At 49.6% G+C, this 27,838-nt stretch overlaps 1 protein-coding gene across 1 annotated transcript in view; it reads right to left on the bottom strand.

The window, feature by feature from the left end:
- GPC3 (glypican 3) overlaps positions 1–27,838 on the bottom strand; it is a 152,752-nt gene that overhangs the window by 14,071 nt on the left and 110,843 nt on the right. Inside the window, exon 7 of the mRNA XM_075162044.1 lies at positions 13,603–13,756. Within this exon, the coding sequence (XP_075018145.1) occupies positions 13,603–13,756 (154 nt within the window). The remainder of the gene's footprint in view (positions 1–13,602; positions 13,757–27,838) is intronic.

The raw sequence follows: 27,838 nt of genomic DNA, 5'->3' as shown, positions 1-27,838 counted from the left end.
GCAGCCTGCTGACCCGCAAACAAAACCGTCACTGTTTCTTTAGCAACAAATGCCTGGATGAAATAGGTGACAAGTGCATTAAAAAAATATGATACCTGTGCAGCGGAGAGCTGGAAGGCAAAGGGGGATTGCCAGCCCCTGCAGCTAACAAAAAGTGCTGGCTGTGCTGCAGCTGCAGCCTGGGAAACCCATTAAGACCACATGGGGTGTCAAATTGTATGTAACATGAGTGCCGGGCTTGCAAGCACTGTGTGACGGCAGCCCCGCAATGGGGCTGGCCACAAAGTGGGTCCGAAGAGACCAGAGACAACAAGAGTTTCTCAGCACACGCCTGCCTTTGCCTCCCAAAAACTGGGAGAAGCAGGTGGATGGGCACAGCCCTGCACAGCCCCCGAGGAAATGCAGACACCTCGGGTTTGCACCGCCCCAGAAAGCCTGAGCTGAAGGTCGAGGCAGAGAAAGTATCTCCCCGCCCCAGCTGTGGGATGCAGAGGGGGAGATGCCCAGGGAGGGATCCCTCGGAGCAGGGCTTGCTAGAGGGGCTGCATCTGTTTGCTTTGCTTTAGGGTTAGTGCAGTCCTGCAGCCATCAAGGCCCCCAGTGTAGGTTTCAATGGGATAGAAGTGATTTAGGAACCTCCGGGCAATCCCACACAGTGGTCCCGGTTACCCCATATCCCACATAGCAGGAGCTGGTTAAGTATTTTTACAGACAGGTTTCTGCTCCTTAATGTATCCAACTGGTCAGGGTTAGTCTTACTGCTCTTAGCAACCAAAATCACTCTCAAGCCTCTTGCTTCCCAACCCAAAGCACTGCAGTTCTTTTCGTTTAACGTGTAGAAATACCTCCTTGCTATGTCCTTATTTTTGGACTTTATTTTATCTTTTTGTTGGTACACAGAACCATTTTTCTTTTTTCCACATCTTCTAATGAGTTCTGGCGGTGGGAAGTTGTTTGTAAATCACACAAGTATTTGTTTTACTGGAAACATCTGCTTTAACACATTTGTCTTGAAAAAACATTTTTTTTTAAACAAAGGTATTAAGCTGCAATGTAAATTGGGCACATCTGTTTATGAGTCACTGCAATAGCACTGCCTCCAATGCACCAGATCACACGGATCTCCAGGGGCCTGATCCAGCAGAAATTGGAAACTTACAGCTCGCTCTGCTCCCTTTTCCGGCACTGCTTTTCCGAGAGTATTGCTGCCCGATTTTATAAATTAAGGCCACTAAATAAGAAAGACCTATTTAGCATCTGCTAATAGCATTAAGTGTCTGGCCCAGCAGACACTTAAGTATCAGCAAGATACTCAAGCCGGTGCCCTACTCCACGCGCATCCGAGAACTGAGTTCAGTGGAATTATTTGTGCGTGGGGGAAAACGCTCGTAGCTGGGGACTCCGGGCTGCACCAGACCTACCTCTGCCACGGAGCCGTACCACCTCTGCTGCCTTCAGCCGCTCAGCGCTGCCACTAAAAACATTCAGAAAAGCAAAATAGAAGGAAAGGTATCAGCTGAACCTCCAAGATGAAAACCTGACCCACCAGCTGGTATTCGTTCACTGGAAAACAAGGGTCGGCAGATCTTGGGCAGTGGTCTGGGGCCCAGGAAAAACCATTCAGCTTCGTTTTCTGGAGTGGCTGGAGAGCATCCCCCAATGTTCCTGGGTTAAATAAAGCAAATGCGGGGGGAGGAAGAGGGCATCAAAAAGGGCAAGGAGATGCCTGGAGAGGGCAGATTCGGGGCCTCCATCCCCACAAGAGCTGCAAGACCCAAATTGCCCCAGAGACACGCACACCACCCCACCAGGGCAAAGCTTTCTGACTGCCACCAAAGCCCACAGCCGAGCAGGAACGTCCTGCCAGAGCCCAGGAGGGGAACGCGGCGCGTGCAAAGCCTTTGCTCCCCGCACCCGGTCACAGCGGCTCCCCCGGCACAGACTGCTCATCCAGGACAAATGCCTCCCCCAAAAGCACCAGGGTATTGCTGTGACCACCCCCACAGCCCCAATATCTGTCACTGGCCCCACATTTAGAAAAACTGCTCCATTGGCGAAAGCACCCACGGAGAGACCACGCAGCAGCCGCAGGGCCGTGCACAGCCGCGTGCCGGCTGCGTGATGCTGGGCACACCTTATAGAATCATAGAAGAGTCTGAGTTGGAAGGGACCTTAAAGATCATCTAGTTCCAACGCCCCTGCCATGGCAGGGACACCTTCCACTAGGTCAGGTTGCTCAAAGCCTCATCCAACCTGGCCTTGAACACTTCCAGGGATGGGGCATCCACAACTTCTCCGGGCAACTTTTCACAGTAAAGAAGTTCTTCCTAATATCTAATCTTACCCTCTTTCAGTTTAAAACGGTCACCCCTCGTCCTATCACTACAGCCCTCTTTCCTGTAGGCCCCCTTTAAGTACTGCTATAAGGTCTCCCCGGAGCCTTCTCTTCTCTAGGCTAAACAACCCCAACAAGGGAAGAGGAAGAGACATTGCAGGCTGTGTTCTGCGATGACTTTGGGGAGCACACAACTTTTTTTTGTATTTACTTTTTACTGGAACGATCTACAGAGAACCAGAACAGGACGAGTGAACGTACCGAAGCTGCAGAGCAGCTGGCGGAGACTTATCAGGGGGGCAGAGGATATTACTCAGGCTCTGATAATAACCACCGGCTCCCACCTGCCAACCGCAGCCTGCCTAACGCAAAAATGTCCGAAAACAGGCTGCAGCAGATGTCTGCCTCCCCATGCAGGAAGCGTCTCCAGTATCCATGGGACACAAGCAACTCCAAAATAGCTTCCAGTCCAACAATTTTACAGAGACTCAAGATATTGAATTAAAACAGGAAGGGGGTGGGGAGAAGAAAAAGGATGTGTATCACATTGCCGTTGTAATTTACATTTTAGAAATCCTGCCGGGATGCCTGCACTGGATCGAGATGGTGACAGATACCCCCGCAGTCTGTCCAGCTGCTGAACCTGACAGCAGCCAGCGGTACCTGCCACCACAATACGCGTGTCCCCGCACATCATGGCACATAACCACCAAGGGAGCAGCCAGCCAAGGGACGCAGCAGCATCCTGGGCCCGCAGCAGTGCACAGGGTCCTTCAGCATCCAGCAAAGAGCCAGCCCCAAGGCAGCGCTTCGGGCACTGAAGATGGGAGAGCTGCTCGGAGATGGGATACGCAGGAAGGGCCCTCGGAGGAAGGAAGGTGTGGGAAAGGAAAGGTGCTGCTGGCAGGCCATGTCCTTAGGCTGGGTTTGCATTCAAGGTCCGGACAGACCCAGCCTCCGGCAGGAGGGAAGGGCAGAGCATCGTCCCTGGTCCCGCGGGGAGCAAAGAGCGAAGGAAAAGCAGCAACAGACAGCAAGATGTTGTCGAGAGCCCCAAATACCATTGAAGACATTTTCTGAAATAACAGAAGCTGGTCAAAATGCCAGATTTCCATTCCCACAGAAAATGGGGAAGTGTGCTACTGCTCCAAAGCAGAACAAAGGCAAAACACAGCCAAATTTTCTGTTGTTTTTTTTTTTTGTAAAAAAAAAAAAAAATAAAATGCAAGTTGACATACCACTCCAACAAAGTCCAATCAATTCATTTGGATTTCTTTTTTTTCTGTGGTATAATTAAAAACATAATCTCAAGAAGACTTTTAGACAAAAAGCCGCTCTGGAGTGAAAGCTGACAGCATTACCTCGCCGTAAGGGCAAGCAGGCTGTTGCTGCATTTCCCCACTGCAGGAGCAGAGAAACTTGTTTCAATTTCTTTCCAAAACAAAAAAGTCCCGTCGAAAACACCAGCATGCTTCATTGCATCCCAGTTCCAGCAAAGAGGCATTTTCTAACACAAAGTCTTCCCATCAGAAAGTTTCCGACCTGCCCTAAAAACAACATGAGGGGAGGTTAAATTTGGGGGGGTCAAGCTGCTTTTGCCCCAAGTGAGATGCACCATAGACTCAGAAAAGCTGGCAAGGCCAGCGAACTTCAGAAGCACTCGGCTGCCTGAAATTTGTTGATATGGAAGAAAGCCATCTGGGCTCTCCTTAGAGCCACGAAAGCCCTGGAAACTCCCGGGGCCGGGGATGGATGGTGAAGGCAGAGCGCAGCCCGCCGGCAGCCACCGTACGGGAAGGAGGACATCTCTCCTCCAGTTCGCAGCTCATCCATCCCCGCCGCGCGAGGGGTCGGGGATCTGCTGGAGGTCCGTCTGGGAATCGGGGGAGCCAGCGCTCGGACGGACACACCTGGTTCAGTTCATGTTACTCCTGGTGTCGGCCCCGGCAGATGTGCACGCACAGGTCACGGCTAATGCGCAACAGTCGAAGAGAGCTTCGTCCTGACGGCTGATGAATCCCCCGTTTCTGGAGCGCGCAGAGCAGTGTTGACTCAGTAACCGATCGTGTCCTGGTAATACACCGACTGATGAGTGATTTGCAGCCCAGACCCAAACGCACACTATTTTCATTTGCAAAGCAAGGGGCGGGGAGAAGAGGGAAAGAAATGTGGATTAAAAACAGCGAGTCCTGCGAGATTTCTTTGGAGGAGTATCCCTTTCCCCCCCTTTTCCGATATTTTTGGCAAGGACTAAAAAGACAGGCTGCTTTCTGGGCAGGTCTGTGTTTCCTTCTGCCGGAGACCATCAACCACCGCCAGGCTCCAGGATCAGGCCCGTGCATGAGTCCAGCATGGTCTCTCCACTGATTTCATTTTGAGAGCCTCATCTCAGGCCAAGCCTTTTCCTCCGGCCAGGCTACAACCCATGACTTTGCAGGGAACATCACTGTTTGGAAAGATCCAGACATCTTCCAGATATTTAACGCACAGCTTCATTTCGTCCGGCTTGATTAGTTCATAGATACATACATTTTTATTTATGGAAAGATGTAAAAAGTAATTTTCAAGAAGGCGATGCTCCCGTCTGCAGCAAGTAAGAACCTGTTGGATCCCGGGTAAGGAGACGGCTACCGTGTAGGCTCTCACTCAACCGCATCTAAATAAACACCAGCTCCCCAGAGCCTTCGGTTGCTGCCATAACGCGATGCTGCAACTCGCACTGCTCCGTCATCACCACAATATTCTATGTAAAAACAAACACATTTGTTCAAATTTGAAGAGGGGAACCGAGAGGTCAGGATTTTTAAGGCAGCCTGGAGAATTTCAGCATTTCCCATCTTCTTCCCTTTAGGGCTCAAGAGTGCTCTGAAATTTGTACCCAAAAGTTTTCCAGTAAGTGGTGGCTTCCATGGTCTACCTGAAACATCATCTCTTGGACATCTCCCTCAGGGCAAGATGATGGACAGCAATGCAGCAGCCACAGCTGAGAGCCCAGGACCCTCTCCTAGACCCTTTCAATGAGACAGAGCCACCTGGCCCAACGTTAACTGTGTCTCCAGCTATTCGCATAGTTGTATTTCCCCAAGGCGCTTTCCGGGCAGACGCATGGTAAGCTCATCCCCAGCCAAGCTGTGTTTAATAGTCCTTGATGGACCTTAGTTCTGTGAATTTGTCTTCTTGTGACTTTGACTCCATGTAACCTCTGGGTGTCCCCGCTGCGTGACGTTCCTCCTGTTCAATCCTTGCCGTTGCCTGCAGCCAAATCCCCAGCACCACGGTGGTGTGTGCTAAAGGATCCCAGTCTTGCTGACCCCAGTCTAGCATTCAGCTGGTGGCTGTGGTTTCTGAGTACCACCGGGCAGTAGCTCAGCTCTAGTGCTGTCCCATGTCTGCTCCCCTTTGGCAGTGCCCAGGCGGTCAAAGACACCTGAAGTATAAGCAGATACGACAACTTGCAGCATGATCCCAAGGACCATGAGCTAATATGGGCACTCAGCATCCTCCCATCTTGGCTCTGCATCACAGGGCTAAAGATAACGCAGTGAGGTACACTGATCCAGCAGTCCGCAAGGCAGGAATCTCAGCTGAACCAGCCTCTCCTGGACCGCAGAGGAGTGGAAATGCTGCCAGGAAAGAAGGCAGCCCTTCTTCATGCAGGGCGCATCCCCCATTTTCTGAGACCAGAAGCCACGGCAGCCACAGGACAAGAGAGGAATGGTCCAGCCCCGTGCCCACAGGACATCTCCAGGATGTTTTGCAGCTGCGTGCCAGCACACCAACGTGAGTGCTGGGCACATGCACCCGCCGGCACGGCTGGGACACGCTCGGGGGCCTGAGCCCTCTCCTGCAACACCGAGCAGGGCTGCACCCTACAGCCTCATTTATTACATCCCCGTAATCACTCTTATCAGCTTACCTGCAGTAAGGCATTAGTAAAAGCCAAGCCACTTATGAAAGGGGCACTCTCTCGTATGTGAAAAGTCAATCAACACGTTATATTGTTATCAGGCTCGCAGACAAACCTCTCTTTGTACGACAAACTGCGCCGATACGATGCCCTGACTATCTGCGTAAGGTTATCTTGCCGGTCCATTAGCAAGTAGCACCTGGTCTGCTTCTGTCTGAAATATTCCTTTATTGTCGACCCTTAAAAAGAAACCCAGTTAAACTATTTTGTCTCTCCGCAACGAAAAACGGCACAAAAAGAAAAGCAAGTTTGTATCCAAGTCAGGAATTGTTGTTTCCCAGCTTCAGAAGAATCCACGTGTTTTCAGCCACAGAAAAACAGATTCATCATCCTTTAAAGATAAATATGACTATCACTATTGCAACTGGGCAGATTTTTGCATACTTGAAATTGTTTTGATGCGTTCAGTCATGTAAAATGCTGCACTCTGTAACAATTTAAAGATACATTAGCTCCCAAATTACACTGTTGAAAAGTATCTCCTTAGACGCTCTGGCATAATACAAGCTGTTATTCAAACTTGCAACCCGAACAGAGGGTAAACCTTTTGCCAGCAGGCTGGCATTATAAACATCTGGGATTGATAAGCGATCATAGATTCACAAGGACTTTTGTGCATTTGTACAGTGATGCAGGAGCATCATCTCATCTGACCTTCAGTGTGTCTCCAACCCTTCAACCTCACCCAGTCACCTTATGAGCCCAAGAACCAGCCTCATCTGTGCTGATCTGGGCTTCCCAAAGAAGGATTTAGCCCAACGTCTGCTCACATTGGGAATGGGATGCATGTGATTTATGGATATGAGGGTATCAGGGATTTACATGCCCTCCACTGATCCTGCTTTAAAAAACCTGGTACATCATTCTTTGCTTTGGGTCAGAATGGACCAAGGCAGTGGAAGGTAGCTCCGAAAAATACCAGATACAAATTGCTCAGGTGGACTTAGATCTGCAGCTTGTAAGCACAACACCGGAAAAGTTAAAAAAATTTTTAAAATTGAAGAAAAATTGAAACCAGAAAATAGGAGCATGGTATTAATATATCCAGTAGATTTACTTGCTGATTTCATAGATGTTTTTGCAAAAATGTAGCTTCTCTCAAAGTGCAAACTTATTCTGATAGATGAATTTCTAGTTCTTCAGTTGTGGACTTACTGTTCCTTTGGAGGAACCTACAGCACAACAGTTACAAGAACCCTTCAGAATGTACACATTATGTACAATGTGAGGCCTGGAAGAGTCACAGCAACACAAACAGCCAGCTGAAGGATGCTATAAACAAACCCATCTCTGAAAGCCACCAATCATTTTCCCGGTCTGTCAATAAAAAAAAATCATTTTCGCTGACGTCAAAAGTGAATTAATGAACTTGCCACTCAATTAGAGCTTCAGCCAACTGTTACATGTGACTCCATCTCCATCTTCTAGCTTGTATTTGGACAGTGACAAAGAATTCTTGACATCCAACCAAATCTTCATTAAAAGGAGAAATTTCAACAAACACTTGAAATAGAAAAGCAATAATCAAGCTATTGCTCTGTTTTAGTTGGTATGATTCCAGCTCTTCCATCAGGATAATCCCGCTGACATTTGGCCTTGTCATTTTTTCACCCTGGGACAGGATGAATGTCTTGTAAAACAGTATGCTTCTGCTATCCTTGCTTCAGTCAAGCATCCAACAGCACCCTCTTTGGAAAAAAAAAAAAGAAAAAAAAGGTTGCTGCTACAAAAATTATAGTTAAAATAGAGAATAGAAAAACCCCGCGGAAGGATGCTGCGTCAAACCAACACGGCTCAGCCCGCCGTGTGAGCCAAGGACAGGGCACCTCCGAGCAGAGCCACGTACAATAAATATTGATACTGTACGCATGATATTTTTCAGTAGGACAATCCAAGCCTGCAGGCTGTACAGCGGGAAGGCACAACAGCCACGTGGCCCCGTGCTGTCAGCAAAATCCACAGAGATGGGGATATTTTCCACCTGCGGAAGGAGTATTTTAAAAGTCAATCAGGTATTTGAAAATCTCTTTCTCAGCAGACAGATGAACACCCCAAGACCCAGCATTAAATGGAGCAGAGCGGTATCAGCAGATACTAGCCGCTCAGACACGGGCACCCTGAAGGCATTTGCAGGGAAGCAATCACCGTGATAAAGGATGGGCAGAGATGATCTTCTAAATATTTTAACTCCTGTTGGTCTGTCTCCCAGCACAAGCACGGAGTGAGCCCCAGCAGACTTTGAGCACTCGCAGGTTGGGAGCATCGCCTTTTCCAGCACAAATACCCACTTCTAAGGAAACTTTCCCACAGGAATAGGCTGCAGAAACCAGGAGGGCTGCACCAAAAGCGACCCTGCCCGGCCTCCCGTGCTGCCACGCGCAGCCACCGCCTCGGCAGGGAAACCCACCGGTACCCGTTTGCTCCCCAAAACGAACAGCCTTTTGCACCCCACGAAAAAGCAATTCAAATGTCATCGTAGCACCAGCATCTCCAGTTCCCTGCCACAGCAGGGGGTGGAAGGAAGCACCTCCAAAAATAAACCTGGGAGAAAATGGGGCGACGAGAGGGAGGTTATCAAAGGCTGAGCTGCAGGAATGACATCTCAGCAGCGAGACCTCTGCAATGTGGAAGGGTTTCCTGGGACATTTGGAGATGTTTAAAAGGAGAATAGGATGAAAGTTGCAACTCACGGGGGTTCAGAACAGCTTCCAAATACTCGGTGTGAGGCAGAAAACAGCCGGGTCCCGCCCCGAGCCCACGCAGGGCATGGCCACATGAACACAGCAGCCCCTTCTCGCTGGGAAGGTGGCTGCCAGAGACATCACCCGCTCCGCAATGTGCCTGTATTTCCCTTTGGAAGCAACAATGCCTTTGTAACACGTACAGAGAGGTTACCAACAAACAGCTTTTCCACCTGGGCCAGCCCAGGCGGCGATGTTCAAGCCTGCAATTTGACGAGAGCTCTAGAAACAACCCTGCCGAAAGGATAAACCAGTGGCAAAGCAAGCCAGAAGCTATTAAAGAGTTACAGAGCTGGGTAAATCAAGGGACACGCTGTGCTGATCTTGACTTTCATCCAGCGCCTGGGTACGGCGTAGATTGCTGGAAACCCGCACAGAGGTCCAGCCTGCCCGGCTGGTCTGGCAGCACGCGGCGGCAGTCGGAGCAGCAAACAAGCAGGGTGCAGGAAAACTCGGAGCTTCCCCGGCAGCTCGAACTACAAACTACCCCTTAGAAATAACCAAGGGAGAGCAGAAAGGCAAAACTAACTGCAGGTTATGCAGCAGGAACAGCCAGGCAGAGGAGCTGTTTTACACATGCAAACTTGCAGAGCCATCTTTATATATCTTTATTGCACACATTTATCCTTACATATCTCATGGGATGAGGCCAACTTCCCTTCCCAGGACAAACTATTTCTACTTAATTCTGCCAAATCCATCTGTTCCCAAGACAACTTTTGTTACTGCCTAACACAGACATTTTGGAAGGGTAAACCTTCCCCTCATCCTCCCACCCCCCCGGTTGCTGGATCGCTCAGAACATTCCCTGGGTGATGCTCCAGCCACTAAAAGGGATTTTTTTTCCTCCCGGCAAAGCTTGTGCGATGCCCAGGGGCACAGCATCGCATCCCCGCGCAGGTGAGCCGGACCGCACCTCCTTTGCAAACCCCCTGAAAAGCATCCACCTCCTCTCCCCCAGCGCCTGCTAAAGCCACCCGCCGGGCGCAGGAGCCTCTCCAGCACCCATGTTTTATTTTCAGGCTTCCTGGCAACGAGCTCATCGGTTATAAGTGGCATCTCGAGCGAGAAGGCCAGAGGTGAGCTAATTAGTGGGTGGCTGTCTGGAGCGGCAGCGAAGCGCCAGCCACCCCGGGCTCTGTTTGCTTTGGGTGCCGATGCAGGACGCCCGATCCCAGCGGTGCGCGAGCGCGTGTTTGCGTCGTACAGCCTGGAAGACATTTGCGCTGACTCGTAATTTGGGGGAAAATACTATAATTTATTCGCAGGCATGATTTGCCATTGGTGTGGCATAAATATATGTGTATGTACACAGCTCTATTTTTAGAGCTGCACGGCCAGGGTGCCGGCTCCACGGTTACTCCATTGACAAACAGGATGAGCTCTTCTCTGAGCTGGGAGGTTTTCAGTCCTCCCCCTTATTGTAAACATTATCTGCCTTCAAAATCCTTAATGTGTTGCAGATGTGACAAACAATAAAAGACCTATCATAAAAAAAAGCCTGCCATCTCCGTGTTTCCCACTGGGGCAACATAATAATGAATTTATTAGCATATAGCGCTCACCAACATATGTTTATAGTCACTCACAAACTTTTGACTTGACAGTTTACAAGTGTGTTTAAATCATTAAAGTTTAAGTTGACTGTCCAGTTATTACAGGCTCATTATAAATAGGAAACAAAGGTTACATTTTATACAACAGGCGATAAATCAAAACTAGTCTGTATTCGAGACCGACTTTTTTTTTTTGTTTTCCCCTTTTGCTCTTTTTTTGTCGCCGCGTTTTCAAGACCTTCTGAGGGGACATCTCGGTGAGGCCAGTACCGAGCAGCTGTTTGCAGTTAGCCGGCAGGACCAGCGGCACCCACGCCGGCGAGCAGGAGAAACTCCGACTGCGTCCAAGAGATGCAAAGACCTCGGAGGTGGCAAACTCTGCCCATGTTTTCACTCAACCGCCGGCCAAACCCAGCGCCAGCCCGAGGCACCCACCTCTCCTCCTGCCCAAGTCCACCTGCAAGGCTTGAGGAACCCTCCGCAAGGGAGGAGATCTCCGCTGCCACCACGGGGCAAAGGAAATGTCCTCCTAAGCTCAACAAAGCCTCTAAGAAAAGCAAAGCAAAGCACCCAAAACTGTGTTCCCCGCCTGCAAACCTCCGAGGGTCGGCAGAGGCACTCAAACACGCTCCAAGGGGGTTTTTGGGTTGGACCACTGCGCTACGACACAGACCCCTCCCCGGCCATCCAGCCACGTTCCTGCCTTAACACTGCAGAGCATCCAGCACCGGATAAAACCAGGGAGTCAGTAACTCAACCCCAGCCTCTCCCAGTCCTTTCTGCCTCTATTACAGGGTAACCACCTTGGGAAGGAGAGAGATAAAGCCACGCTAAATGTAAAAGTTCATTTCGCAAAGTATTTCCAGATTTCAAAGCCTGGCATCGTTTCAAATCGGCATGCTAACCTAAAATTTAGAATTTGCGGAAAGGGGAGGGGGAAATGTGGAATGGTTTCTGGTCCCTTTTATTTCGTGCTATGTACATGTGATATGATATGAGGGAAAAAAATTAATTGAAAAATACCCTTTCAAAGTAAAAAGAAATATCATTCTCAAAAATGTTGAAAGTGAGTATTTCCACACCATCAGCAACTTTTTCTGGGCTTGTTTCCAACATAAAACTTGAACAGAGTCACAGTTTATATCCAATACCAACCAAATAGGATTCTGTCACTGTCAGATCAGCTTTGCCTTTCTGCTCTAAAGCAAAACACAAAAAAAGAACATTATGGCTTGGGCGAGTGAGGAAGCACCAGAAAGTCTCCCTGGCCACCGCGACGGCACAGCTCGTGTCCTCCAAGGCCAGTCGGTGCCTAAAAGCTGTGCTGGGCAAACCTCACGCTCTCAGCAACCTGAAAGACTTTACCTGCCAGGAACACAACGCCCCAAAGCCACTGCTGCTTAAAAGTTAATATTTACCCATCCTGTAGCAAAGGCAGCAGCAAACCCTCTCCAGCAGAGCAGCACAGGGAGGACAAGTCCTCTTTTCCTATTACACGTTCACGTACCGCAGTGACAGGAGAGGTCTAAATTGCTAGACAGGCAGGTTATCAGGGAGATCGGTACAGTGATTAAACTAGCCTAGAGAGATAGAAAAAGGCAGAAAGGATTATATAGACGGCTTCAGAGATCACTGATGATATTATGGGGAAGGCTATAAGAGGAAATTAGAAACACATTAAAAATAGCAGAAAGGTGTGACACAAAGATCACAGAATATGAAACACGTATCTCTGCTCTCGACTCAGGACGGTGTGGATCACCTGTATTTCCTTAACATACACTTTGATATTTAGTTCTTGGATCAAATAAAGTACATTTTATCCTTCTCTGAACTCTATATTTCTCTTTCAAACCTGGATCGGAGGACTTAAAAAGCCTTTTCTTTCCCTTACCCAATATTTGAATATATGTATTTTATATATTTTACATAATGTGTCAATAATCTTTGATATGAAACTGGCATTTAATATTTCAGCTCTCACTTCATTAAGGATATTTTAATTATCCCAGACCAATGGAAGGGAATTTATAAACATCTGTGCTTCGTTTAAGAGCCCAAATTTGCCTCTTAAACTTCAAAGCTGTAAAGCTGATTTTATCCAGGTTCAGTTGTCTGGTCTCTCGAAGAGCACTGCACAGCACTGGAACCAGCAGTAATTGGGCCAAGCCTCCAGCCCGCAGACCACGTCCAGCGGACACCGCTCATCCGCGATGGACGTGGCCTCAAACAGCCCGGTCTTGCTCGTGCGAGCAAAATGGATGCTGCTGCTGAGCTCCACAGAGCCAGGAGGAGGATGGCAGTGAAGAGTGGGCTGGGGAGAAGGCACACGCCAACAGCACGTGTGACTGCCCAAGTCACAAACCGGTCCTTCGCTTTCTCCTCCTGATGGGTGACCACGGACTACCTTATTAATAACGTAGCCTCGAAGCAGTAGGAGTGCCTCACGGCCATTTTCAAAGCAACCAAAGACATGACTCATACTGGCAAGCAATGCCATTTTAGGCTCCTGAGTACCTAAATGAGCCTGAGTTATTTGTAAAAAAATTACTATGGGTCTTTAAACCCTAGATCAGAAATAACCATAATTTGCTGCAGTCAAAGGATCTTTACCGACTTTCTGATGTCCTCCAGAAAGCACAAAAGCTCATCTCTAAGCTTATGAGCATGGGCAGCAGTGGGAAGGAGAGAATAGGGTGACTCCGGGACCTATGGCAGGTTTGCAACCTGTCTTGAACACTCTCCCATGAGTTGCCCTCAACACACCCCTGCAAAACCCACCTGGAAAAGCAGCTGCATTACTTCTCCAGCTGCTGTCCCTGCTGGCACCGAGGCCAGCCGGCACGATGCCGAGCGTCAACAGCCTCTGGGCCATGGCTGCGAGAGCATCGGTGGCGCCTGCACCAAGTGGACCTGAGCAGACCCCAGACAGCAGCTCCGCTCCGTCACCAAGACCCGCAACCCCCAGAAGGGCAGCCGCTGCGGGACCACCATCCCCATCACCTGCTAAAAACCGGAGCTGGTTCCTCACTCGCAGCTCTCCATCCCCAGAGCCTCCGCCGCAGTCATCTTCATCATCGCAGTCTCCGCTCTCCTCGTCCTCCTCCGGGGTTTTGCCTGGAGCTTTTCGGCGGGGCAAAGCCATCCCTTTGAGCAGCTGAAAGACACGAGGTGCCACAGTCATTCAACAGCTTCCCTCCTACCTCTTCATCCTGCGCTCGCAGGAGGATCGGGTGACGACAGGGGGACAGGGCTGAGTGGAGCCAGGACGGTGGGACAGGACCCCATCGCGCTCCTCATGCCAAAGCACTGACGAGCTCAGGTTCATTCATGGACAAAGCTGCACACAAAACCTCAATGGAAGAAAGAAAAGGAGGAGGAAAAACCACACTGAGTAACTGCCCTTTGGCTTCTCCCCAGCGAGCATCGCATGAGCTGGAGCACGTCTACCAGCCCTGCGAGACCCCAGTGCCACCCAAGCTCGGGAGTCGGCTACAAAACACGTGTCCAGAGTGGGACAAAAACCAGCAGCAAGAGGAAACCCTGTTCAGGGATTCTCATTGCTTTCAGGGACTATCTCCCATCTGAGAAGTAACACGTATGAAAGGAAACAACGGATGTCTCGGGTCCTTATAGCACCCCACAAAAATAACCTAAAATCTCATTCCTCACTCTTGAATTGCAGGGGATGGTAGTTGAAATTTTTGGGATAGCCAAGCGACTCAACGAAAGGATCTTTTAAAGCCAAGTCTTAACAACGGTGACAGGTTGCACATCCCCGAGACAGCAATTCGAACACCCGGGCTCAGGACTGCTTTCCAAGCACGGGTGGGAGCTCCCCACGCTGCCCCTTCGCAGCGCACGGAGGCATTAAACACATTTTAAGCTATCGGCTTCCTCTTCCCACTGCCTTTCCTAATTTTGCTATTGCTGAAAGCAGCCAGCTATTTCATCATAAACCCACATCCACTTCGAAAAAGTGTGAGTCAGCCGGTTAATATATGCTGAAAATTTCTATCACTACCACTCTGCTGTTAAAAGCCTTCTTGAATTTAATCTCGGCACTAAAAAAAAAAAAAAATAATTAAAAGGATAAGAAACAGAGAAGATATTGCAAAATGGGAGCTTTCCACATACTTCAGGGGTTTAGTTAGTTCCATCTATTGCATCAATATGCATGCCTTTCAAGGCGTTTTTTAATATCTGGAATCTAGGTTATATTTTTAAACTATTAAACTAGCCTTAGAAAACAGTCTCTAAAATATTTAGCTGCTGAAGTTTATACAGCCTTGGAGGAATTCTTTCGGCATCTGGCTCGCTCTGTCCACGGCAATGTCCACATACCTTAGTGTTTATATTAGAGGAGCATAATGTAATGAAAAACAAATGGCTCGACGTGAGACCCCTTCGGGTTCCCCGGCTGCATCAAAGAACGCGGCAAACTTCTCCTTGGCATGTGCAAAAGTCCACCCGGCGTGACAGCCCTGCCGGGTCCCACATCCCCGGTAGGAAGCAAAACGCAGCTCATCTTCCTGAAACTCGGGGGATGCTTTTCCGCGGCCTTCAACAGGCTGTGGCTCAGACCGCTTAAGTTCACTCTTCAGACACTTTATTTTATTTAGACATTTACAGGCCTTGCCCAGAATACCCTGTAACCACAAAACAACAACAAACAAACAAAAAAAAGGCAAACGCAGCGCTGGGGGTAGCATGGAGAAGACCTCGCACAGGACCCAAATGCCGGCAGCTCAAGCCTTTCCACCATCACTGATATTTCTCTCCTCCAAACAAAGCCCGCAGCTAACAGCAGTCCTCAGCACAGAGTATATCAGCTCGAGTGGAATGAGGGTCTCCCACGCCCAACACGCACCAGTTTGAACCCATTGCCCCAGTGCACCATTGCTAAAAACCCAAGCCCGTGGTGGTGGGAGGGGACCGAACCGCTCGCTCCTCTGCATCCAAGGCATGGAGCAAGCCAGCGGGACCCCAGCGCGCGGCTCGGCGGCACAACTTTCATTACTTACCCGAAACAGCAGAGGAACTTTCTGGCGGAGAGAATTAAGCTTTGGGATATTTTCAGATTTAATAAGCTCAGCGGGGGGTGGGGGAAAAATCAGGATTTCTCAACTGTGTGTTTTCAAACATTAAAATTACTGAGCATTTCTTGTATTACTACTTTTTTCTTGGCATGTCATAAATTAGCAGCTTAATTTCTTCGCCTTTGTAGTCACAATAAAACAGGAACTTTCTGAGAAATGCCACGTGGGTCCTGCCTTTGGATGGAGCGAACGTGACATCCCTGTGCCACGCTGCTCCTTCCTTTTCCAGGACAAAAGCTCCGTCCTCGGCCACGCGCTCCCCAGCTGCTGAAAACCACGGGGAGGTTCAACGAGTCAAATTTTGCAGCTGGCTCTGGGAGAAATGAAGCCCGTGACACAAAACCCACTGGCACCATTAGCAGGAGACCTGGCGCGGGGTGGAAATCCCACCTCGCTCCGTTGGTGCATCCAGACCCAGGAACGCTGTCGGGTGCCTCGGCTTTGGCCAGAGCAGCGGCCACGCTCATCGACCATTACACAACCTCCCCGATGGTCCGCACGCTTTATCAAATTATATTTGGTGGACTGAACATAGATTCTCCATCCTTAAATAGCAAGCGGAGCTGACTGTACCCTAACATTACAGTTTATTCATGTCCTGTGGTTTAAAGCCTATGGTAAAAGGCAGGAAAATACATAGTCCGGCGATTGCTAAAGTAGTATGTAACAGTGAGATAGCTTTAACTTAATCACAATTCACCCAGCTGTAAGAGTTTACAGTTGTATCTACTCCTCTGTGCTAAACCATAATGGCAAAAATACACTGTAATGTACCTGATGTAAACAAGAGCACTAATTGTGGGAGTCTGTGCACATGCACGCGTCTCCGAGGTGTCTGCAGGGCGTCCGTCTCCCATCTGCACAACCACCATGGCAAGAAACACATGGGCCACAGTCTTTGCTCCTGACTAGAAGCTCCACCGGCTCAGACCTGCATCAGATTTATTTCCAATCTGATCCCTTTTACATCGTGACCCTCCGGACGGGTAGGGCAGGCAGCGCGGTGGTACCTCCACCGCCGTGTCAGCTGCCGGACCATCGGCACCAGGGATGCCGGGCAGCTCGGGTTGGTCTCCACATACCTCTTTGTAACTTGGCTTGTCCTGTGGTCTCCCTACAGCTTAAAGAACAAGCCAGATGGGAACGGTGCGCTGAGCCTTTCTGCTAAGAAAGCTCCCCAGGGCATCCCAGCACGATTTACACAAATATTCATAACCATACAGTGACCAGACAAAAACAGATGCAGCAACATGGGGTAATGACTCAGCTGGATTTGGACGGGCCACCGTATGTTGAAATCTTTATAACTCCTCATTCTTTACAACAACTTTACTCAGAGCACACCAACCCACCAGCCCACTGAGCCACCTGGTCTTGTTTTTCCAAATTTAACATAAACAGTGAGAGCGGCAACATACTTTTTATCATTAATCTCCCATCTCCAAGAAGAAATCAGCATTGTGTTCCTTGGACTGTAGTTTAATAGCTGTTTTCTCCTTTTGGAAACTACGCCCGCGGTATTGCAAATACCAATTTGAGCAATACCCAAAATTGTGCCCACAAATTCGGACAGAATATCAGCAGTGAGCTACAAGCACTGTGCTCCTTTAGGGCAGATATCATCCCTTTCAACATACTTCAAAAATATGTAAAGTAAAGAGAACAGCCAAACAGATTATTAAGGGGAATAGAAGACTTTTAGAAAAACATTTAATTCCTTCATGAGTTTATGGGAGAAGTCTGATTGATATTTGTAATCTTTTGATGGACAGAGCTGTCATTTAATTTAGCTTGCATGACTGAAAGAATTTAATAAAAGTGTTCCATAGAGTTTTGCTGAAATTCTTTGCATGTTTTTAGTAAGCCTCTGGAATACGATCAAACCTAAAAAGCTGGGGAGGACGGAGACTGAACTTACAGCTAAAATAATATTCAGAATTGTAATATACGCTTAATAATCAAGTATTCACATCCAGGAGAAAAAGCGCCTTAGTGTAGAAACTCCTCTGGATCCCCAGCCACGTGTCCAGGTGCTGCTTGGCATCACGACCCTGGGAACTGGACCCAGTAGTGAAAACAGTCCCTGGCTCTGCTGGAAACCTCTCAAAACTCAGCCAAACCCACCAACTCAGGACTGTCTGCAAAATTTGGGATGCCTTCCTTTGGTAAGAAAGTTTTGGAGGAGCAAAGGTGTTGTTTCCCCTCGCATCGCACAAGCCGCCTGCTCCGGCCACACGCTTTCGGGTACCCGACACAGATGCCGCTGTACTTCCCACACAACTCCCGAGATTCCTGACAGGTCAGGTTTTTCTATTTTAAATTCCAGCCTGCTGAAAACATTGGTTTTGGGGGAGAAAAACTAGATCTTATGGCCAATCCTGACCTTGAAATCTGCAATAGTGAATAATTTATGGGTGGCTTTTAAATCAGGGCAGCATCATGGGAAACGTGCAGATTTTCACACGATACTGTTCCCTGTTAACAGCTCATTACAATGTACAGAAGTATATTCCCATTATGAAATACAGCTGGGGTTGTTTTGCTTACGAAGGTCATTATCTGATCACAAGCAAGAATTGGGGAAAGGAACCCATTTTAAAAGGCTGAAGTTGTGGACTTTTTGAAAAGTCATGTGTTTTGAATTTTGTGGCCTGATCATACACAAGCATGCAACAGGAGAATCGATTCTCTCCACTTCCTCTGCTTATTAGCCCTGGAAATAGCATGGAAAAAATTATCTTTTATTAGCAAATACTTTCTTTATTATTTAACCAACACTCATCATGAGATTCGCTGGTGCCCTGCACTCCACTTTCCTATTTCCCAGCTCCATTCGGTTTATCCTTTCTGTGGACGGGGGCCTTGGTGGCACAGGAGCGTGCGCAAGCAGAAACTCAAGGCAACATCAACAGCATCGTTTTCACTTGCCTCTTTCCAAACTCTAGAGAGCTTTCCCCCTCTTGGGCAGCAACAAAATGCAACACATATTACAGAAAAACTCAATGTTCCCTGGCATCGACCACCAAACGCCATTTAAAAATAAGGATAATTAAGACTTTAAAAATATCTGGAAATACCAGGATCTGTACTTCTGTCTTGCAAGAGCGAACACGTGTGCGTGTGCACACAGGCAGGCATTGCTGCCCTTCCGACCACAACATTAGCCCGCGGACAGAAGAGCCCATTTTGGCAGGAGGAGACCCAAATTGTGGTTTCCTTATGGCCCTTCCAGTTGGATGCACCTTAGCAGCACAGACGTGGCAGAGAAGAAACCTGTTCCTAATTGTACTCCTATTTCAAGCTCAGCACAACAAGGAGCGATCGCTAATCAAATGTTAATAAAGTGGAAGCAGGCTTTGGAGCTGGAAAAGTCATTTTCAGTGCTTGGAAAAACAGGAGTTGGGCATGTCAGCTGTTTTATCAGCTGCTCTAAAAGCAAATTCTGCACTTCCCCGTGCTGCCTGCTTCGAGACGTCGCAGGTTTTGTACTGCTGAAGCCATACTCAGCAGACCAAGCCCCAGGCAGCCCCTCCTGCCTGCTTTGGGCAGGGTGGGCAAGGGATGGCCCCGGGCCACCCTCCCACTGCTCCTGGGGCTCCACCAGCCTGTGGCAACAGACGCCAAAATGGGTGAACCGCAGCTCTGAGTTTATATTGTGGCTCTTCAGCCATAAAAATGTTTTAGTCTTTACTTCCAGCACTCAAAATACCATCTCCTGGAACAGGAAAAATCCCCACCGTGCATCACACAGGGTCTACCGGTGCAGCAGGACCCCCTTTACTGCCTTCACGGGCTCCAGAAGAGATGCTCTCCGCTGCCAGTAAATCAGTTTTCCTGGTCACCCTCCTGATAGCACGAAGAAGCTGGTGACAGCAGTGAATTATTGGCCAAAGGGTGGCCCTGCTTTATGGATCATCAGCTTAATTCCAGATTACCTATCAAAACTGACAACATCCCTACGGGTAAAGGAAGACAGATAAAGACCCCTAAGTGCTGGCAGTAATTAAAATGAGTCCGCACTGGACAGTAAATCTCTTTCGGCAGCAGAAGGGGTTGCCGAGCCGTTATGAATTGCTCTGGTTTGGTGATGGCAGGCTGATGCCCGGGACGGGATGCCCCCGCGGATGCAGAGGTTAAGCCCTCGCTGGCACCACGGCAGGCAGAGGGACCGGCTCCTGCCTGCTCTCCCCCAGGCAGGGGAGGTGTCACTTCCCCGACCCCAACAAATGCTCATTCATCACAGGCCACATGCGAAAAAGAGATTACTCAGGCTTTACGATCAGCTCATTCACCTTATATCCAGTTCCTTCCCCTTCCACCCCGCAGCTATTTATGGCTTGTTTTTGTGTGGCGGTAGGAAGGAACAGGACGGTGTGGGTGCCAAGCAGGGCTGCGGGGTCCAGCCCAGCCTGCTGGGGACCTGGGCAGTCCCCATCTGCTTCTGGCTCGTCCCCTGAGCCCCACATCGACGCTGACGCTGGAGAAATGCTGCTTTTCTCTTTGTGAGCTGCTACAGCTCCTTCTCCTCCTTTGCACTTCTGAGACCAAACTATCATCGGTCCTTCAGCATCCCTTCCTACACACCGCCATCCACCTCCATCAAACACAGACATCCCTCAAATTCCAAAACCCCAATCGTTAAATCAAACATTAAACACACAGTTGGGCCAGGCAGTAGATGATGCTTTCAGCACCTCGCTGGAGTCTGCCTGAACCTTTTCCTGCCAGGATCGGACGGAGTCCCATGAGCTACCGCTTCTCTAGAAGTGACGTAGGCATGCAGCTATTTACTGCAAACACGCCCTTCCAGCTCTTCTTCACTTTGCCTGGGCTGACCTGCATCATTTCCTCAGCCCCAGTCTCTGCCAGAGGGCCCATAACTGCTCCAGATCTGGTGCTACTCATGCCAGAGCATCTCCTGAGGACACCTGGTGCACAACCCAGAAAACCTGTACCCTTGATAACGGGGAGCAGAATGCCACTTTAATCCCGTGGCTGCACTTTTAAACCTGCATCAGGGAAAGAGATGGTATTTCAAGACCACTTGGGCTTTCAGAACTACCTGAAAGAATTAAACAAGGAAAGAAAGTCACCTAGAGAGCTGTCCCCACCAGGCACATAACCACCCATGCCTGTCGAGGGTGGAAAAGGCACTGCAAAGATGCTCCCTTCCTTGCTACCTGCAAGGGCTGTCTGCCTCGACCCCTTCCCACACCATTTCTTCACTGGCATCATATCGCTGCTCCTTGTGCCCACAAAGTTTCTCAGTCTCCTACCAGCAGCCCCAGCTGCCTTCCCCTCTCCTTTCCACCCGCTCTGCGTCACTAGACAGGAGAACCTGGACCAATTTCTCCACCTGTCAAGCAGCCACCCCTCGGGGGGTTGGCAACTGAGTGAAGGAGGGGTGTGGGAGCCTACATGGGCCAGGACCCATCACTGCTATTATCTATACTTTCCATATTTTGTTTAGTTATGTTGGAGCAGAACTCCGCTCTGCCATCCAAACACCACTCAGGAAGACCCAAAGCGCACGTCGCCAGAAGATAAAACATGAGACAACAAGCAAAGTAGGAACACAAGGAACAAGAAGACAACATGGGTAGAGGTGGAGCAATCAACCAGCTCATCTCCATCACGTCCTTCAGGCATCTGAGCAGCGATGGCCTGGAAGGAAGGTGCCCTAGATGCAAGAGGATCTAGGAGGACATGTAGGTATCATACCACCTTGAGCCTTGCTAAAAAAGCCCCAGTTTCTGTAGAGGGGGACCAGCGTGCCCAAGACAGGGCGTGCAGCAGCCAGCAGGTCCCCACAGCCTCCTCGCCGCCCAGCTCAGCCCAGCCCGCATCGGAGCGGCTGGGAGATTTCCTCTTGGCTCAGGCTCTGGCACACGTGGCTGCTCTCCGGCTGTCAGCGACGTCTGCCGGGGCCGCCTGCGAGACAAACATCTCGTCCTTGGCACCAGGTAGGAAACAGCGAGCCGAGAGCTGCGCCAGAAGGATTTTTTTTCCCCCTCTTCTCCTTCTGCCACACAAATGAGAGGCAAAGCTCTGTCCCAGCCACTTCCTTTTTTCCCTAAAAGCTCCCGGTGGAGAGGGACTTCTCAAATGATGTATTTTTGAGGACAATGTTGTCTTGTACAGAGGTTTCTGCCAGAACACCGGTCCCTCTCCTCCTGGCCGCACCCTGCCCTCCCGGGGGCTGCTCTTTCTAGCTTTACCTTTGCATTCACTTCACCCCAACACACCTGAAGCCCCAAAAGCAACTGCAAGCAGTTCTGCTGAATGTCCCCGGCTCCACAGAGCTGTCACAGGGGACTGAACAACTGCCTCATAAGCCAGTTACCTCCTATCAGACAAGACAACCCCAGGACAGGGCTAATTACCGAGCCATTGATTTCAGCAGAGAGTTAAATCAGGCAGGAGGAGGAGGACGCCATGGCAAACACCCCCCATGCTAGGGAGGAGCGAGCAGCTGGTCTGCCCTTCCTGGGGACCTGCTGGCCACCGCACCAGGGCAGGTTGTGCCCAGCTGAGCCCTGGACGTGCTCCTTGGGAGCCGGGGGGTCGGTGGCCTCCAGCATCCCCTGGCCACCTCTGCCACCCGACAGCCACCGCTCCGTCCTGCGTGGAGGGGAGAGCAGGGAGACCGCGGGGTCCGCAGGCAGGACGGGGCTGGCAGGGGGAAGGCACCCAGCTGGAGCAGGGAGCCCAGAGCCCCGGGCCCTGCTGCCACAGGTATTTATGCACTTCACATTAAACAGGCATTCGGCTGAGACAAACCAGACTAGAAGTAATCCCAGGAACGGGATCTCTCCAGCCTCCGTGGTCCCTAATTAACGGCCGATGGCTGAGCAGGCTCCTGGGCAAGGTCACAGCTCTCCTCTGCGTTCAGAATGTGGCTGCTGCTTGCTAAAACCCAAAGAGGAGAAAATGTAACCTCACGGACACAGCTTTTCCAGTGTCAATATTGGCACCTGCCTCCTAGGATGGGTCTACAAACAGGATAAGGAAACATCCAGGCTGCAGCACGGGTGCTGCTGATACACTGGGGTGCAACTCATCACCGACACGGAATGCATCCAACAGAATCTCGGGCCCCCAGAGCTGCAGGCAAGAGGAGCCCTGCCCGGGGTGATGCTCCCACGCAGATGCACAGCCACCAGCTGAGCAGCTGAAGCAACTCAGCGTTTAAATTAGGTTCAAAGCTGGTGACTTTATACCCTCCCCCAGCGAGACCCAACACTCACAGAGGAAGCCCTGAAACGCACCTACATGAGTCTCGCCCTCAGCGTTTAGGAACGTATGTGCTGCACAAAAAGGTCAGTAAACTCATTCCCCACCGGTAGGCGGGAAGCGTTCAAGGGGTCCTGCCAAAAATAAAAAATAAAAAGTCCTGCCCATCATGACATGTCTTGATGGCTCAGACACCCACCCTCAGCCAGCTGCCTCCCAGCTCCCCATGCTTCACAGACAGCACCTTCTTCCACATGTCCTCAGAAAGGCCAGCCAAGCACGTTTTCTTCTTTTAAATATCGTTCCCTCACAATACAGTCGAGCGAGGCCATAGGCAATAAATATCGCTGCAACCTAAACCTCCCTGTTTGCTCTCAGCGTTTTACGCGCTGCAAAGGCCATGTCTCACAGCACGTGTCCAACAGCAAGAGCACTAAAATCCAACCCACCCTCTGCAGTCAGTTACGTGTCAAAACCAAGCTAAGAAGCTTAACGAGCAACTGCATTAACTGAGAGAGTCCTCCTGAGCCGTGAGGGTTATTTACACCTGCCCCAACGCAGACAGGTCAAAGCAGTCTCGCTGACTGGGGACAGGGTTTGCCAGCGCAGAGACCTGCCTAATTACAAACATCTGCTTCGTCAGCAGGTGTAACAAAAAGAGCGAGATTACAAATTATTCATTACCTAAAACGTACAAAACCTTTTGCACTTTCCGACAGCGGCACAGCTTGGATGAAAGCTGCAGCGGTCTGTGCTGGCCGCTACCTCCATGGAGGTGGGATAGAGCATCAGGAGAGGTCCCAGGAGCAGCCTCGGCTTCTTACCAAGCCAAGCCAGTGGGACCACCCTTTCCCAGAACAGGATTGCTGGGTGGGGTGTAGGTCCGATGCCTCTTCTACTTCAGACCAGAAAAGCTCTGGTGACATTTGTTGCAAGAACGAAGCTGTTGAGACCAGAAGATGAACTGCTTCAGCCAGCTAACACCTTTCTGCGCACAGTAGTGAGACACCTTACACTGCCCTTTCCATCAAAGGGATGCCAAACCAGTGAGTGCTTTCAGTTCCTTCAGTGCAAGTTACACACAAATCCACAGTGGGTTGGATGTGGAAGGACTCCTCCGCTACCCATCGCAGCTGGTGTCGCGGACCAGAAACACGTTAACGCCTCTGGGAGAAAAAATGCCATAAGCACGTCTTGTTCCCACCGCAGCGTGGTTCGGTGAAGTGGCAGAATTACACTAGGGAAATCCCCAGCTCCGACCCTCCCGGCGCATGGAGCAGCTAGGGATGGAGCAGGAATCTCACAGGCATCCCGGCTGATGGAAAGGCCGCCGGCACACGCGGGACAGCTGGGCACAACGTCCCAAAGCAAAGCCCGGGATGCGGAGCAGCCCTCCCTGCCCGCTGCGGGTCTGCAGCGCTGCTCTTTCCTCCCTTCCCCTGAGAACATCATCGCTAAGCAGTTACATGACCTCAGGCTGGAATAAAAAGTATTATTGTTCACGAGGCTTTTTCTCAGGAACAAAAGCAATCAGATTTGTTCTGCGGCCAAGGAGACCAGAGGTTACCTTCCAGGCCTGCTCTGGACGATGAAGATTAGCTCCCTGAATCCCAGTCCCCTCTCAGTCTGGACCACACTTTAAAAACCTTGACGTTAAGTTAAATTTTGGAGAAAAACTCTTCAATGAGAAACCTACCAATCACCCCCCAACGCCGGCGGGGGCTGCGTGCTCTGTTACTGGAGCCGTCAGGGAGGACACCTACCTCCACATCCACTGATTAAATTACCAGCCTGAGTCACAGCACAAGGCGACACTCAATACAATTAACCAGGCCCAGGATAACTGTAATTAACTGTTAATTTGGTATCAATGGCTCCACTTACACCGTGTTTTGCTGCACAAGGATTCCTCCAGGTTTGTTTCCTCCACAACAGGATAAACTCCAGTGCGGGTACAGGATATCTGGTGTTTGTTTTAAAGCACTGCTGTGCATCAGCTGCATGTTTTGAACACAAAAGCAAATGAATCCCCTTTAAAGGTATTTTTTTTCCAGCTGATTTCCACAGCATTGTTTGGAGGCTGGTCCCTGCAGGACACACCTGAGGCACCTGCCTCTCCAGCGGAGCTGAAGCCACAGGGGCAAAGTTGCATCCCTTCTCGTGCATAAGACCACAGCAAGCAGGGAATTTCAGGGAAGGAGAGTGATAAAATGCTATTTATGTTACCCAAAGGTTATGAACGCCAAACAATAAACTAGCGTGGAGACCAGCCAAAACTGTCACCCATCCAAGCTCAGCCCCAGCAGCTTCCCGGTCTGGCTGAGAAAACCAAGGAGCCGGATTCACCGCCTGGGAAAGCTTTGCTGCTCCTATAGTCTCAACTGAGCTAAATATCTATCCCAATACTCGGTAAGCGGTGAAACACCATGGATGAATAAAGCAACCCCCGGAAAGGCAAGTGGGATTAGCAAAAAGGAAGCACAGGTGAGACATTCCTTTTTCATACCGATAAAGGAGATACATGGCTTCACACGGGAACGCACCTTTCCCAGTCCTCTCCCGTGTGTTCCTGAAATTCATTGTCAGGGAAAGGACAAATGAAAGTAGGAGGAACAAAAAACCAGTGAATCTTATCTCAAAAAATGACAGCTCTACAGTCCCGTTATTTACCAAAAAAAGGGACACATGGGGATGGACAAAAGACTTGGGTGCTCTGAGGAAAATCCTACAATGAATTATTTTCTCCAAAAACTGGCTGATGTGAGGACTATGGATATTGATGGGCGTTTTGGCTCTACCTTCAATAAAAACAACGGGGCAATAAGAGGCAGCAGTCATAGCCGGGTTAACGCAGCACACAGGAGATGCTCAGGCCCTCAGCACAACTCCAAGTTTCAGTGTCACTGAGCAGTACCAGAAATGTGCCTATTTACCACCCTTTTCCTTACTGAAAATGGGAAATACCTCACATTCCACAGCAAATGTAACTGCACAAGCAGTAAAAGCGTGGGGCTTAACAGCGCAGCCCTTACGCGCCCGTCTCGTGCAAGACCATAGGAAAAACAGGCGAGAAACTTCAGCAAACACAGCCCAGATTACGCGTCTGTTTAAAAAACACACGCGCAAACACACCGGGTCCAATTAATCTCGAGCTGTTAAAGAAAATCCATTTCGGGTGACCTGCGGGTACAGTGTTCCCACAACAAACCCGATAAAGCCGGGAGGTTTGCAGATAGGGTCCCGACGGCGATCGCTGGCGTGGGCAAACGCCGGCTCTTACTAAGATGGGAAGGAGGGGTTTGGGTTTAAAAAGCAACCCGACAGTCAGATACGTGCAAATTTAATTATGTTCTCGTTACAGAGGGTCACACTTCCCCTGATTTAACTGGCCTGGCAAAATCCTGTAATTGCCGGTTGCACATGGAGTCGGAGAGCATTTACCCGGCGTGTTAACAAGAGCCAAGGCACGGCTCAAAGGAGGATGGAGTTAGTCTTTAAATACCAGGCCTAGACTTGGTGGAGCTATAGATTGTTTTGTGTAGTAAAAGAAGAATTAGCTGATCCATTCCAAAATGCATTTATCATTAAAATAAAAATCTTCTGACATTTTATTTAATAGCCTTAGTAAGAAATAATTGCAATGTCTGGTTGCTTTCAACAACATGTGGTTTTAATGTTTTAATTGTTACAAACTGTTTAATAATGTTGAACAAAAGGCGTGTCCAAATAATTATTGTGTTTATTAACGTTTCTTTTGAGGACTTGATAAATTATATTACACATATACAGCACTTCAGACATTGTAGTGTTAACTTATTAAATTTAAAAGTGGAAAATTAGCCAAAAGCGACTTGTTTTGGTGCAATTTAAATATTGTATTTTCAAGTGATAAGCGTTGTGCATCACATTATTTAACAATCTGGCAGTTTGTGCATTTTTCTAATTATTATGCTGCTTCATCTGGCTAGGGAATCAAAATACAGTGGGAATAATAAACCTCACAAAGCCTAGCAGGCCACAGAGAGATGTGATTCCACCAAATCCGTCAAAGTCACGGATTTTTCTGAAGGAGAAATACATTCCTGACAACTCCTCAGCTCCCCAGGGTCTCCCATAATAAACTCAATAGTTTTCCCTGCTTGGAGCCGCCCGGGACAGGGTCTGGCGAGGCGGCCCCCTGGGACCCCACGTCTCCCCCGGGAGCACCCGCGGCTGCCCCGTGCACGGACAGCAATCGTCGCACCGTCCGACGGCCCGTTTGCAGGTTCCTCGTGTGCCCCGAGCGGGGTCCGGATCCGACCCTTTGCCACCCCAAGCATCGTCCCCCCATGGCGGGGTTAAACCCCCGTCGCCGGTCCCCGATGCTCCGCCATACCCCATGTTTTGAGCAAAGGGGTTGAGAGAGACTCGGGCACAAGGGCATCGCGCTGTTCCCAGGCCTATTTTGTTTACATTTGATTCAATCAAGTTGTGGCCTTTTGGCCTCTTTCCAAATTAACTTCTGGGTGACCTCTGCCGTGCCCTCTCCCAGCAGCCAGGCCGCAGGGAAACAGCCCATTAAACCTACAAACAAATATAGGACATATTGGTTGATCAACCCAGCTTCAAACGCGGCTATTTAAACACCGGGGCATGCTTTTCTGCAAACTTCAAGTCTATTTTGTCTTCGGTCATTCGCACCTCTGGGCCTCCTCTTTTTTTTTTTTTCCTTCCAGCTAGAGCTCTGTGTTTTACTGCCTCATAAAACTGCTAAATTTTGTTCTCATCCTCCTGTAAACCCCACGAAGAGCAACGCGAGGCGCTTTCACACGGGGCTCGCCACAGGACCCAGGTCTTTACGCCGAGCACGTGAAGAAAGGTGGCGAGACCCTGCTTGGGGGGAACAGCTGTAATACTCCAAGAAATTG

This window comes from Calonectris borealis, chromosome 13 (genome assembly GCF_964195595.1).
Source record: "Calonectris borealis chromosome 13, bCalBor7.hap1.2, whole genome shotgun sequence".
Classification (NCBI taxonomy): Eukaryota; Metazoa; Chordata; class Aves; order Procellariiformes; family Procellariidae; genus Calonectris; species Calonectris borealis.
This window is presented reverse-complemented; position numbering and strand designations above follow the sequence as displayed.